The following is a 14,148-nucleotide window of genomic DNA, read 5'->3' on the forward strand; positions in this document are numbered from 1 at the left end:
TGTAACTTTTTACTGTTATTTGTTCTCGATAAGGTGGTTCTGGGGAAAGTTTTGCTGCGAATGGCGGGGTAACGCAATGTACCTGGCGGCGGTCGAGCAAGTAATGGTATTCCGCAACAGGACAGTGCTCAATTCTCAGGTGTGTGAGAGTGGAAAAAAATGATTCTTTGAGAAAGGTGGATGAAAATCACGGTGGAAGCGTGAGGATGATGAGTGCACACCTTATTGGAAAATGAGAGCCTTCCATATAAAAAAAGAGAGAGAAAGAGAGAGAGGGAAAAAAAAAAAAAGAGAGAGGAAAAAAAAAAAAAAACTCATCCAGCTTGGGCTATTGGTAGGCACCACCCCGCTTAGCGCTACATGGCTGAATTGCCCCTCCATTCAGATGAGGCAAGGGTCCACTCGCCAAGATTTACATGCCGCGTCTGAGATCGCACCGTCACCCGTCGCTGACTCGCTGTTCTAAACTTTATCAAGCACTTAGTCCAGGCATGGTGGGGTGGCCAGAATCCAAATCGAAAAATTGAGCTGGAGGCTGATAATTTTTGCAGTCGTCCCTACATCCCTACAGACAAAACTTAATGAATTCGTACCGCCTATCTACTTACAGTAGATACAATACTCCTGTAAGTAGTTCTCTATCACTATCAATACTAATTAATGCTATAGCTACAAGGATGATTAGATTTGGTGGCGCGGATCTACTACGAATGTTTTAAAAGGCTTTCTAACATGTGATTTATAGAATTTTGAAATCCTTGAGTTGTGAGCTGAAAACACATTTGGATTAGCAGCATACCTATCACAAGAATATACAACCACCGACTACTGCAATTGGACATGTAGAGCGCTCAGAAGTATCTATGCGGCATAACCGAAATATTGGAATGATGTCAGCAGCACTCTCTAATTGGGCTCAAAGCAGTTGAGCCAGATGACATGAGATTCATTTCGATGTGGCGTCGTACAGTCAGAATTGCGAGATTTCCAATATGTCCGCTAACATGCTTACATGCATGCAGTATAAGGTGGTACATACTTCTCTACTCTACATGTTTACTGATAAACTTGGTATGCGACAGCTGTAGGTACCGAAAGGTGATTGGAACACCGATATGTGAATCTTTCAGAATTTTCTGCCGAGTTTAAATGCCGTGGCAGGATCAGTTGCGTTTCGTGTGTTCATAGTCACAGGTTATCACCCGGAATGTTACAATTATCCCTAGAACTACTATATATAGTGCTATGGGCTATCAGCATACTTCGATCCGCTGGGTAGAAATACAGGCTTTTTAAGGTCAAGACCAGGATTAAGTATAAGCTATTACTGTTGATTTTATCCTGTTGTACGGTTTGTATTTGGTCTCAACTGGTATAGGGACTATGGACCTTTAATTCCCTCCGTTTACCGTGGTATTAATATCGATATGGCCCTTCCCCCGATCTATGATCGATATATCAACAGAGTTCGAGAAGGCTGTAATACTCAAACCTCAACGAAGATTTATCTCCGGTTTGCGAGGATGATTATTCTTCCATATCATGAACAGATACCCCAATATCACCACACAGGGGAGTTCTAAGTTACTGCATTGGATTGAGTTGGAATACTACTTCCTATCGTTTTCTCTATTTCATAGATAAGAGGCTAAGAAGCACTCGAACGTTAACCCCTACGCCTGCCGTGACTCATGCGATCCTGGACATACTACATAGCCACAAAAATCTCCACCCGCAAGCTCTTGGATCTTGGAAGTGTTCGTAATAGTATATACCAAGACGTCTTCTGGATGGTACCTGTTCCCCGGTTTCGAAGTACATGTAACTCCAAACACCAATAATAAGCGATTTACTAAACCTGGGACTAGTTGTAACTTTAAACCCGTGAACTCGTTGTTAAGAACCAGGCTAGCAACACTGCCACCACACAACGTTCCTGGCGTGTATCCCGCTTTTGCTTAAATGACACTCTTCTAGAGATCTAGTATAAATCTAGTTAATTCATTTACTGAGGTTTATCTGAAAAATTGTGGGATAGAAACATTTCTAACGTTAAAATTCGAGCTCTAGAACATGCAGGCCGGCGGAGGTGGCAGTGTATTCGTGCCAAGATTCCGCATGCTAGTGCTAGATCCAGGTTCACAGTTCATCACTCGGCCGATGTGACGGAGCTTCTGACATGTCTCAGTTGATCAGTTGATTATGGATACGTCTATACTTGTACTTATATTCGCCTCTTCTGTTTTTGGAGCTGGGCGCCAAGCAGGAGACTAAATCGACCAAGTGGCGTTTCTTCCAAATCCTTCTTTGTGGTATCTCATGTTAGAAAATATAGGTGGAGGTATGTGCTTCGCTTTGACATCACGTACGTAACCATGCTTGTATTTCGTTTGTACCACTTTGAAGCCACACATTTAACTACTTCTCAGCTGCAGCTGATATTTCGAACCATGAAGGCCGGGAAGGTTTCGGTGATCCTTTTGCAGTTGTAAAGAGCTTGGACAAGTCGGATCCGGTCGAAAGGTACATGTACCGGCTCAAACCCGGGGCCCTCCGGCACCCTCCAGCTCACCCGGCCCCGGTCCGCACCTTGAGGAAACATACGTGTACTTTAAAAATGACCGGGCCAAAACTACATGTACTGGCTCGGTGCGGCCCAGCCCGGCTCGAGAGCTTCTGACCCGGCCGGGCCTGTTCGTTTGTTTACCAATCCGGGTTGTCCTCTGTCTGGTGATTGTTTGATTCGCTCATGGAGGACTCATCAAAACCGTGGCCATAGCTGGAGAAGGATCATAACAAAGTCCAGCTATCCGGATTTTTCTAATCCCGGGGATGTAAATTGATCATGAAGGGTGAGTTCTCTCAACAAATATTAATATCTGCATGTACTTATACTTGTGAGTATCTGGTTGTTTCATCACTGGTGCTTTGGCCATTTTTCTTGGGACTGGTTCTTCTGACTGGTCTTCAGTATAGTCAATCCCGGTATACGCCGGAATGATAAATTATACCCCAGTGGAGGCGTCTACATACATACACGTGCAGTTACTACATTTAATTAATTTTACAGAGAAATATCGCGAAAATTCGACATTAACGAACGGGACTGGACCGCGAGACTGTAGGGTGGATTGTTTCTGATATGTTGAATGAGCGTTGAGCTGTGAGAGTACTGTCATTTCTCTCGAGGTTGGGATGTCAGCTTTCAGTAAGGTTCGATTTGTACCACAATTTAAGGGGTATCGTCAGGTCCGCTACCTAGTTGTCCCATAACCCTTCTGTCAGTTGGCGCAAAATAAGAGTTTAAAAATGCGAAACCACTTTCACATCACATGTCAGCCCGCAAGTAAAGTATACCATTTTTAGCAGGGTCTGCCCTAACGTTAATGAAAATGATAGTATATTACATGTATATATTCTAGCCGACCCCGTTCCTTATTGTCGAGTACATGTATTTCCTTGAAGCCAATATTGATAGAGAGTGCTGCATCATGCATGTAGGCAACGCCCTAGCTAGATTGAAGGTCTTGGCAGGTCGTTAAAGAGGAACCAAGAGTGCCGATCTGATTACATCAGCATCAAACTTTGTGTTGAGCCTCAACTGCGGCGACTAACTAATGGGTTTCTCTTCATGACTCTTCAACACTACTGTCCAGGACCGCCTCTACTACTCCCAACAACGCCTGAACAGCCCGCGCAAGATGCCTCCACGCAGAAATCCTGCCGCTGCTGCCTCTTCTACGGCGCCGCCCAAGCCGAATCCCCCCAAATTCCGCGCGAAGGCCAAAGCCGAAGAAGTTGAAGGCGAACCGTCTAAGCCTCAAGGAGACGCATTCGATGACTTGTTGCAAACATATTACAAGGGAAAACACTTGACGGACTCTATCAGCACTGCGGAGGATAAATGGACGCTGCTACCGGCGTTTTTGAAAGTAAAAGGGCTTGTGAAGCAGCACATTGACTCGTTCAACTTCTTTGTGGATGTGGAATTGAAGCAAATCGTGAAGGCGAATGAGCGTGTGGTTAGTGATGTGGATCCGCAGTTCTTTTTTAGGTAAATATATACTAAACTTGAGTTTTGAGGTTTTGTGAAGCCTGGACTCATATTGGCGACATAGGTACACGGATATCCGGGTGGGTACACCCGAGCGCCTAGATATTCAGAGCAATGCCGAAATCACCCCCAACGAATGTCGATTGCGCGATCTCACCTATGCTGCCCCGATCTTCGTTGACGTTGAGTACAGTCGTGGAAAGCAGATTGTACGGAGGAGGGGAATGAACATCGGGCGACTGCCGATTATGCTGAGGAGTAGCAAGTGTGTCTTGTCGAATAAGAATGAATGGGAGATGGCAAAGCTCAATGAGTGCCCATTAGACCCTGGTGGCTATTTTGTTGTCAACGGTACGGAGAAGGTTATTCTTGTCCAGGAACAACTGAGCAAGAACCGTATCATTGTTGAAAATGATCCAAAGAAAGGATTTGTTCAGGCAACCGTTACTAGGTAAGCAATGCCCCGGTGTATTTGCGACCCCAGCATAGCTAAGTTTTCAAAGTTCTACTCATGAGAGAAAATCTAAAACCCACGTTATCACTAAAAAGGGATGCATTTATCTTCGGCACAATTCTATCATGGAAGATATGCCCATCGTTCTTGTCATGAAGGCTATGGGTATACAATCTGACCATGAGATTCTTCTCCTCGTTGCTGGAACAGACATGGTGTACCAGGATAGTTTCTCTATTAACTTCGAGGAGTGCTCGAAACTCAAGGTATTCACACAACAGCAAGCTCTTGATTATCTCGGGACCAGAGCCAAAAAAGCAAGAATGCCTCAAAATGCGATAAACAGACGACCACCAGCTATGGAGGCTCTTGAAACTTTAGCGAATATAGTTTTGGCTCATGTTCCTGTGGAGAACCTCAACTTCAGGCCAAAAGCCTTGTACTTGGCTTTCATGACGAGAAGGGTATTAATGTGCATGACCAACCCAGCATTAGTGGACGATAGAGATTATGTCGGGAACAAACGTCTTGAGCTGTATGTTATTTCTACTCCAGTTACATTAAGATCAGACACTGACTAAACTTCTAGTGCTGGCCAGCTCCTATCTCTATTGTTTGAAGATTTGTTCAAAAAGCTTAATAATGACATGAAGATGAACATTGATAAAATCCTCAAAAAGCCTAGCCGAACAGAAGAGTTTGATGCAAGCACTTTACTAGCCACCGGCGCTAACCTTATCACACATGGAATGAATCGCGCCATCTCGACTGGCAACTGGTCTGTAAAACGTTTCAAGATGGAACGTGCTGGAGTCACACATGTTCTCAGTCGATTAAGTTATATCAGCGCTCTTGGCATGATGACGAGAATATCATCCCAGTTCGAAAAGACTCGTAAGGTCTCTGGTCCTCGTGCACTCCAGCCTTCCCAATTTGGTCTGCTGTGTCCATCGGATACGCCAGAAGGTGAAGCCTGTGGTTTAGTTAAAAATTTGGCTCTCATGACACACATTACGACAGACGATGAAGAAGAACCGATCAGGAAACTAGTGTTTGCGCTTGGCGCGGAAGATGCAACATTAGTAAGCGGGTACGAACTTTACGCGCCGGGGGCGTATATAATATTTATCAACGGTACAGTTGTTGGTCTCACGAGGTATCCGGCAAAGTTCCTGCAGAACTTTAGACGGCTAAGGCGGACGGGCAAAATTTCGGAGTTTGTTAGCATTTTCATCAACCAACATCATAATGGTGTACACATTGCGACAGATGGTGGGAGGATTTGTCGGCCATTGATCATTGTTGAGAACAAGCGGTGCAAAGTTACACCGCGATACCTCAAGGTCTGTTAAAACGTCAATTTCTGTCTACTGTCGCTGATTTTATCAATAGTCACTCGCAGCTGGTCGCATGAACTTTGAAGACTTCCTTAAACGCGGTCTTGTTGAGTACGTTGATTGTAACGAGGAAAACGATGCGCACATTGCCATTTATGAACACGAGATTACCGAGTCTACCACACATCTTGAGATTGAACCTTTCACTATACTAGGGGCCGTTGCCGGTCTCATTCCATATCCTCACCACAACCAGTCTCCACGTAACACTTACCAATGTGCCATGGGAAAGCAAGCCATTGGAGCCATCGCGTACAATCAGTTTTTGAGAATAGATACCCTACTATACCTTATGGTCTATCCACAACAGCCTATGGTGAAAACAAGGACCATAGAATTGATTCAGTACGACAAGCTTCCTGCTGGGCAGAGTGCGATTGTGGCTGTCATGAGTTATTCCGGATATGATATTGAGGATGCACTGGTACTTAACAGAGCGTCGTTGGATAGAGGATTTGGAAGATGCCAGGTATTTAGAAAGTATTCAACAACATTAAAGAAATACCAGAACGGAACTGTCGACCGTATCGGCGATATAAAGCGGGAGCCAAGTCGAGACCCGGACACCCCTGACGAAATGGTGCCGATAAAAAAGCACGCTGCACTCCAAGCCGATGGTCTTGCCGCTGTGGGTGAAAAGATATCCGCAGGCGAAGTCTACGTCAACAAACAAGTCCCTACAAATACTTCAAACGCTCCCACACTTCTTAATGATGGTCCTCCGCTGGACGAGTACAAAGACGCGCCTATGACTTATAAACTTGCGGACCATGCATACGTCGACAAGATCCTCATCTCAACAGCCGAGTCCGAGCAAACCCTCATCAAGGTCCTCACCCGCCAAACCCGTCGTCCCGAGCTAGGCGACAAATTCTCCTCCCGCCACGGCCAAAAGGGTGTCTGCGGCATCATCGCCCGCCAAGAAGACATGCCCTTCAACGACATCGGCATCATCCCCGACATCATCATGAACCCGCACGGTTTCCCCTCCCGCATGACAGTTGGAAAGATGATTGAGCTCCTGGCCGGCAAGGCCGGCCTCATGTGCGGAAAGCTGCAATACGGAACCGCGTTCGGCGGCAGCAAGGTCGACGACATGGCAAAGATCCTCGTCGACAGCGGCTTCAGTTACTCGGGGAAGGACTTTGTCACCAGCGGCATCACGGGCGAGTCCTTGCAGGCATATATCTTCTTCGGCCCCATCTACTACCAGAAACTGAAGCACATGGTGCAAGACAAGATGCACTCGCGCTCACGCGGACCCAGAGCCGTAAGTTCCTCCCCACTCCCCCCCGCCCCCCTGTGTTCAGATACTAACAAGCCCAGGTCTTGACACGCCAACCCACGGAAGGTCGATCCCGCGACGGCGGCCTCCGTCTCGGCGAGATGGAGCGCGACTGCCTGATCGCCTACGGCGCCTCGCAGCTGCTGCTAGAGCGCCTCATGCTCTCGTCGGACGTGCACGAGATCGACCTGTGCGAGACGTGCGGGCTCATGGGCTACAGCAACTGGTGCACGACGTGCCAGTCCAGCAAGGGCGTGGTCAAGATGAAGATCCCGTATGCGGCGAAGCTGCTCGTGCAGGAGCTGCTCAGCATGAATGTGCTCGCTAGGATAAAGCTGGAGGACGTGTTTCCGTATGGCGAGGGGGATGTGAAGGAGGCTTAGTGGTTTTTGTGGTTTGTTGTCTGGATGATTGGATGGATGGATGGATGGACGGCTTTGCGGGGTGGTGTATTTTACGTGTATATATCCAATGCAATACATACTGGACTGCGCTGCCCGGTACGGTTGCGATAGCTGTGAGATGTCAAATACCAACTTTACGAAAATGCGTCCGCCTAACTCGGGGTCAATGAGGCGACAAGTGTCGTTTAAAGGCCGAGTAGTATAAGGAAAGGACACATGTGTCGAGGCGTTTTAAGCGATGGGATGATCACACTGTGTAGGTAAGTACAAAAATGGGGAGAATAAACTAGGAAATCTCCTCCTCCCTTTCTTCTCTAAGGCGCGAGACTCCAATGAACTCTGTGAATTGTCTCTACTTTCGCGGGAACTTTCTACAGGGGCGAAGACGTCCATGATCGTAACGCCAAGACTGAATGCCGAGTCGTCGAGTGATGATTTATGATGCAGCGCCTCCCCATCCACAAATTCCATCTTGTTCGATCCACGTGCGCACCACGAAGGTGCAATATTAAAATATCACACAAAAACACAGTCTACGGATCAAATCACAATAAATTCCCCCCCAAAGCCCCCCTACGTCTAAAATCTACGTAGGTATATAACTACACTATAACATTGGGCCGGCCGGTCGGAAAGAACCGCCGTCACCACCGCAGCCAGTTGAAACACAGTACTAAATGCATATTTTGTCTATGTCGCCGGCCCTTACCTATGTATCTATCCGCGTCTAAAGCTTCGTAGCCCAAGCCGTATGCACGATGTAATGCACCGCAATCTCGCCCTGGTCATTCCGCTGGACATCCTCGCCCTCCAGCACCTCATCAAAGCCCTTCCTGAGCTCCTACATCCCCGCGCGCCGACAAAATCAGCACCCTCTCCGTCTCCCATCCACCCGCCCGCCACTCCCACCCCCCAAAACCAAAGCCAGAAGCCAAAAGGAGAGAAAAAAACTCACCTCCCTCTCCCCCTCCCCCAAATTCGCAATATTACTCAACGTCCCCAACCTCCTCCACAGCGCCTCCTTCCCCAGCCATATCTCCACCTCAAAGATCCTCTCCTGCAGCGCCGAGAACGCGGCCGGGGGCGTGAACGCGCCCGCCCACTTGTTGTCCTTGTACCGCGGCGAGGCGTCCGTTGTGTGCTGCCAGTTGAGGTCGCGCAGCTGCCCCTCCCAGTGCGTTTTTGTGGCGTGGTGGCGCGACTGGTTGTAGTCCTCGACGTTCCAGATTAGGCCGAGACGGCCGCCGGGGCGGAGGGTGCGCGCGATGGAGGCGAGAGACGTGGGGTTGGCGAACCTGCGGTGGTTAGTCTTGTACGGCGCGAGCGAGCCCGGAAGAGAGAAGGAAGAAGAGAAGCGGGGGTGGGTACCAGTGGAATGCCTAGAGTGATAGACCGCCGCGCCGGCCGCGCGCGGGCTTTGCTTTAGTAAACCAGAATTCTAACCCGCCAATGTACTTGACCCAACCGGACACACCCGCACGAGTGACCCACCTGCGCAACAACAACGGCATCCGCCCATCCGTCCTCCACCGGGATATCATACGCATCGCCCTCCTTCACACTGACGCCCTTCAGGTCCTTTGTCCTCAGTGTCGCAAGCATATCTTTATGCGGCTCGACCGCCACAATTTCATATTCCTCAGGGCGCGCCGCGAGGAGCTCCGTGAACTTGCCCGTGCCGGCGGCGAGGTCGAGGACCTTGGCGCGGGGGGTGGAAGCGACGTTGAGCTGCTCGAGGAGGTGGGTGAGTGCCGGTGCGATGTAGGAGGGCCGGTGGGCGTCGTAGGAGGCGGCGGCGGAGAAGCCGGTTAGTGCGATGGGGTCGTAGGGCTTGGTGCTCATGGTGTTGCTGCGTGGGGGGAATGGGAGGCGCGGTGGTGGGAGTTTAGGTTTGGTGTGGAGGAGGAGGAAGGGAAGGGAGAGGGAGTGGGGGAGCTTTATAGGCATTGTGCAGTTGGGTTTTGAGGATCGATGTGAGTCTTTGTGAGTCAATTGGGGGGGGAGGGGGGAGGAGGGATTCGCAATTGAGGATCTAGATGGGTTAATTGCTGGTAGCCAATTGTGGTAGTAATATACACGTTCATGTACTCTCTGAATTACCGATTGCGGGGCTTTGCCCATAACCGGCCGAGTGACAGGTCGGGGTAAATTGGGGTGTTTGTGAATCGACTGTCTGCAATTGCGTGCCTGCAGTCGGGGACGGGCCCGCAAATGATGCTCTACTTATGATTGACACTGGCTCTAGTGTGGTACAGAAAGTACCGTATGTACATGCAGTAATCCTCCCAGCCAATGAGAGCCGCCTAGGGCACGGGCGGAACTCTCGCCGCGATGATGTCGTTACTTAGTAAGACAGCAACCCCTGCAGGGTCCCGGTCCCCCCACCGAGCACGAAGCTTGATCCAACGACAGCTCGGCCGCCGCCCATCCGAGCACCCAAGCCTTGGCAGCAATGCGGATCCCCGGATCTCTAACCTTTCCTGTCTATCTCCCTGGTATCTCGGGTTACTCAAAAGACCTGACCAATCCGTAGACTGTAGACCTGTCCATCTTCTCGTATTCTTCGTGTTCCTTTACATAACTGCAGCAGTGGCTGGAGTAAAAACAGCTCTCCGCGGCCGACAATCATTACGCTTGATTTTCGAATTTCGAATTCCACAGCTACAAAAAGCCTGCTATGTTGCTCCACAATGGCAAGAATCCGCTGCCAGAGCCCGACGCAGAGCTATCCGAAATGCCTCAACCGTCCTCTTCACGACTAAGCTCACGAGTATCACGTCTTCTTGTAACGCTCTGTGTAGTGGGTTTTATACTGTTTAATCCAGCCTCATGTGTCTTCTCGGGTACTAGTGGTGACCACGTCGCATTGGCAGAGGACGGATCATCAATCAGCGACTCGGTTGAAGAGATCCTAAGTTTGACACCGTTGATAGGTATGAGGGTCCGGACATGGACATGGATATATCGAGTATTGTACCTGCGTGGAATACTGACTGGGGCTAATCAGATGGCCATGACGATCTCCCTATTGCCATCAGGTTCTTTTACCAGAACAAGATTTATAACGAAAACTTTACGTTTGATACAGAGTTGATGGGCCATGTTGACCTTCCGCGGTTAAGAAAAGGGCGCGTAGGGGTTTGTTTTCCTTTTCTGCTAGGTTCTGCAAGGTTTAATTAATCATTGTTGGATCAGGGTACATTTTGGAGCATCTATGTCGACTGTCCAGGAACCGATAACAATTTTACGGATGCTGTTTATTATGAAGTAACCATTCCATCCTGGTCTGAACTTTCTCCATTTGGCGCTGACAGATTCCGGTCCAGAATGTCCATGACGCGCTCCAGCAGATCGACCTCGTCCATCGTCTCGTCGCCGCGTACCCGGATGACCTTGAGCTTGCGCTCACCCCCTCGGCGGCCGTCAAGGCCCACGCGGACCACAAAATTGCCTCAATGATGGGCGTCGAGGGTCTGCATATCATTGGCAACTCCGCGTCAACCCTGCGCCTGTACCACGCCCTCGGCGTCCGCTACGTAACGCTTAACCACAACTGCAACAACAAATATTCTGATAGCGCCCTCCCTGCCGACGCACCTTTATGGAACGGACTCTCGAAAGATGGTGAGGCTATCATCAAAGAGATGAATCGTCTAGGCATGATGGTAGATCTGGCGCACACAAGTAAAGACACAATGGTGGACACCTTGAGCGTTACGAGGGCGCCTGTCATCTTCAGCCACTCCTCTGCGTAGGTCAACCAAGGGTGCTGTGTGGAGTGAAAATGTGTATTTCCAATTTGCTGACTCACTGATTGGTTCTAGATTCGCAATCTGCCCTTCCCCTCGCAACGTACCCGACGATGTTCTCCACCTCGTAAAAGACAACGGCGGTGTCGTGATGGTCAACTTCTTCCCCGAATTTGTGCACTGCGGGCCCGGCATTGACCCCAAAGACGCAACCATAGATGACGTCGCTGACCACATACTACACATTGCGGAACTTATCGGATGGGAGTATGTCGGTATTGGCTCAGATTTCGATGGAATCCCTATCGTTCCAAAGGGCCTGGAGGATACGTCAAAGTTCCCGGCACTTTTTGAAATCCTTATGTCTAGGGGAATGACGGTGGAGCAGGGGAGAATGTTGGCTGGAGAGAACGTGCTCAGGGTTTGGCGGGATGTAGAGAAGGTAGCGAGCAAGATGTTAGAGGAGGGAGTGGAGCCGTTAGAGGATACGGTGAAGTAGATGCAGCATGAATAGTAGTTAGAGAGGAGAGAAGGGTAGAGATTGACGTGAGGGGGGTATTGGGACTTTATATAGCAATTTCAACAAGACACATATACGAACAGAATAAACTTGCCAGATATTAGTTATGGCTCGGAACACTAAAGAAAACGGATTTCTTTCCGGAATCAGGCAGGACTTCTTTTGCTACGTTGTGAGATGATATGATGTCCACCCTTCTAAAAACGGCGATCGCACCCTGAGTCATGAGCGATCACTCGATGATTTCGTACACCAAGACAGAAGGAAAAAAGGACTCGATCAGAATGGAGAGGAGAAAACTTACACAGTAACTCTATTTCAAGCCGATTTTATTGCACAGCTCCGGTCTCGTACGGTGGGCTATTCTAAGCCAATCGAAGAAGGAGGGATGCGCATGGGCGTGGGTGAAGTAAGGGGGTAGGATGCACGTTTGCACTAGTGGGAGGATGGACGTAGCATATATATATCCTTCGTGACCTCCTCCGCTTGGGGACGAGCCTACCTTCGTAGGAGGCTTATCTGATATGATGGAAGGTTCGAATGACCACGGCCACACGTTACGTTACATATACGTAACCACTTGCGAAGCTCTAGCCTAACGCCGTATTCGGCCAAGATCATACGTTCTTGGCAACATGGCCGTTTGGACTGCACCTCATCCCATCTCTCTCCCGTCTCTTTCCCATCTCTACCCCATCTCTGCCCCATCTCTATCCCATCTTCATCGGCCATCAGCCTTTCACCTAACTCACGGCCAACTACACCCAAGACACCCTTGAGCGAATGTTTACTCCACGACCCCCTTTGGTTAAGAGCTAGAAGAACAATTATAAGTAATGTGCATAGGATAGACTGAGCTAACTTAGTGTGGAAGTCCATGTACTCAGTTTTCCTGCTCAGCGAGTTCCTTGGCAACCGAGACTTCGGGTCCTCTACCACTTAAAGAACTGACCACCAAACCTACAGGCTACAGCCAAGGAATACTTGTATACGGAGACCCGCTGAATAGTAAACTCGCTGAGCAGAGAAACTAAGTATGCACATCCTATTGGCCGAACGGTTTCAAGGCTTTACCTAAAATAACTAGAATTTCTGTATAGCCCGCTCTAATTTCTGTTCAATTTGCGCAGCTAAAAGACTCTATTGGACGCACCAGTCGGAATGCGGTTAGTGCTTACGAGTGATACCTCATGATCCACGCATTGTCTAGTTCAACTAAAGCTCTGCCACACGGCAGTGGTTTAAGCCGATGCTCTAAGTACTCTGTTCATTTATCGTGTCGGCTGACATTTCATGCAGGTTTACGAAGCCATCTGACATCCGTTCCTCCGGACGTCACAGGCTGAATTGCCGACCATTGGCCAGGCTGAGAATTAACAATGGGTTTTAAATTCTACCAAACTACCATTCTTCTTTATCAACACTGAAGAAAGCAGAAACTTTTGCAAGATACCTCTTTATCGGTAGCTTAGTACTACTATTGCGTTTACTATAAAACCTTATCCCTACGGACTCGCCCTCTGGAGGGATGGACATATCCGCCTAACTAGCATGAAACACAGTTGGACTCTATCATCTCGGAGAGATAATCACACCCTTCTCATTACGCGAGCATGGCTTTCCAGGAGTCGACTCAAGGATGGCAACCGTTCATATCCGGCTCAAAAGGCTCTGGATAGGGCCATAAAGAGATTGCAAAAATGAGTCTTTCTCATAAACCCCATCAACATCAAACTCAAACATGTAGTTACACCGTATTGACTATTCATTTATCCTAGGTATTACCATCCATGAGTCAAGTCTGGGATTTGAATATCGCAAGGCTCGTATTAGACAGGAACATGAGCAGGTGTATCATGTCCTACCCAGGCTCCCATCAACATCAACTACACTGCTACATTTGAAGCTTCAAAATTCCGAGGCTATCCGTCAACAATGTTCTTTTGGATGTCATACTTCTTTTGGCCAGAAGGCTAAAAGGTTTGCGAAGGATCATGGTTCAAAGTCGGGGATAGCATTACGCCGCACATATGCCTGCGAGAAATCCAACGCCGGTTTAACGCCGCGGGCACCAACCTCACCCGCCTCCCTCAGCTTTTCGACCGAGCCCTCAGTCTATGACCGCCTGATTGACTAAAAGAGGCTAGCGTCTTGTGCGTTTAAGTTGTCCAATCACTCGATAGACTCAAAATCAACGCCTGGGGCTGTGCTGTGCTGTGGTCATAATTTTCCGACCCAGAGAGCCTTACGAGACATGAAGGAAGAAAAACGGAACCTCACGAAAA

The 14,148-nt window shown here is 48.7% G+C and overlaps 3 protein-coding genes across 3 annotated transcripts; 2 read left to right on the plus strand and 1 right to left on the minus strand.

The window, feature by feature from the left end:
• Window positions 1–3,701: 3,701 nt before the first annotated feature.
• Window positions 3,702–7,573, plus strand: H6S33_005184 (uncharacterized protein; the record flags this gene model as incomplete). The annotated part of the gene is made up of 6 exons (XM_044836542.1): window positions 3,702–4,054; window positions 4,119–4,505; window positions 4,558–5,043; window positions 5,098–5,851; window positions 5,901–7,175; window positions 7,232–7,573. 6 exons carry the CDS (start codon window positions 3,702–3,704, stop codon window positions 7,571–7,573), a joined length of 3,597 nt encoding a protein of 1,198 aa, XP_044690397.1.
• A 748-nt stretch (window positions 7,574–8,321) lies between these two features.
• On the minus strand, window positions 8,322–9,541 carry H6S33_005185 (uncharacterized protein; the record flags this gene model as incomplete). The annotated part of the gene is made up of 3 exons (XM_044836544.1): window positions 8,322–8,435; window positions 8,550–9,014; window positions 9,086–9,541. 3 exons carry the CDS (start codon window positions 9,539–9,541, stop codon window positions 8,322–8,324), a joined length of 1,035 nt encoding a protein of 344 aa, XP_044690398.1.
• A 730-nt stretch (window positions 9,542–10,271) lies between these two features.
• On the plus strand, window positions 10,272–11,842 carry H6S33_005186 (uncharacterized protein; the record flags this gene model as incomplete). The annotated part of the gene is made up of 5 exons (XM_044836545.1): window positions 10,272–10,527; window positions 10,602–10,732; window positions 10,790–10,861; window positions 10,921–11,345; window positions 11,419–11,842. The coding sequence occupies 5 exons, from the start codon at window positions 10,272–10,274 to the stop codon at window positions 11,840–11,842; spliced, it is 1,308 nt and encodes a 435-aa protein (XP_044690399.1).
• Between the last annotated feature and the right edge of the window lie 2,306 nt (window positions 11,843–14,148).

The sequence above is a fragment of the Morchella sextelata genome (genome assembly GCF_020137385.1).
Source record: "Morchella sextelata strain SCLS chromosome Unknown scls_19, whole genome shotgun sequence".
Lineage (NCBI taxonomy): Eukaryota > Fungi > Ascomycota > Pezizomycetes > Pezizales > Morchellaceae > Morchella > Morchella sextelata.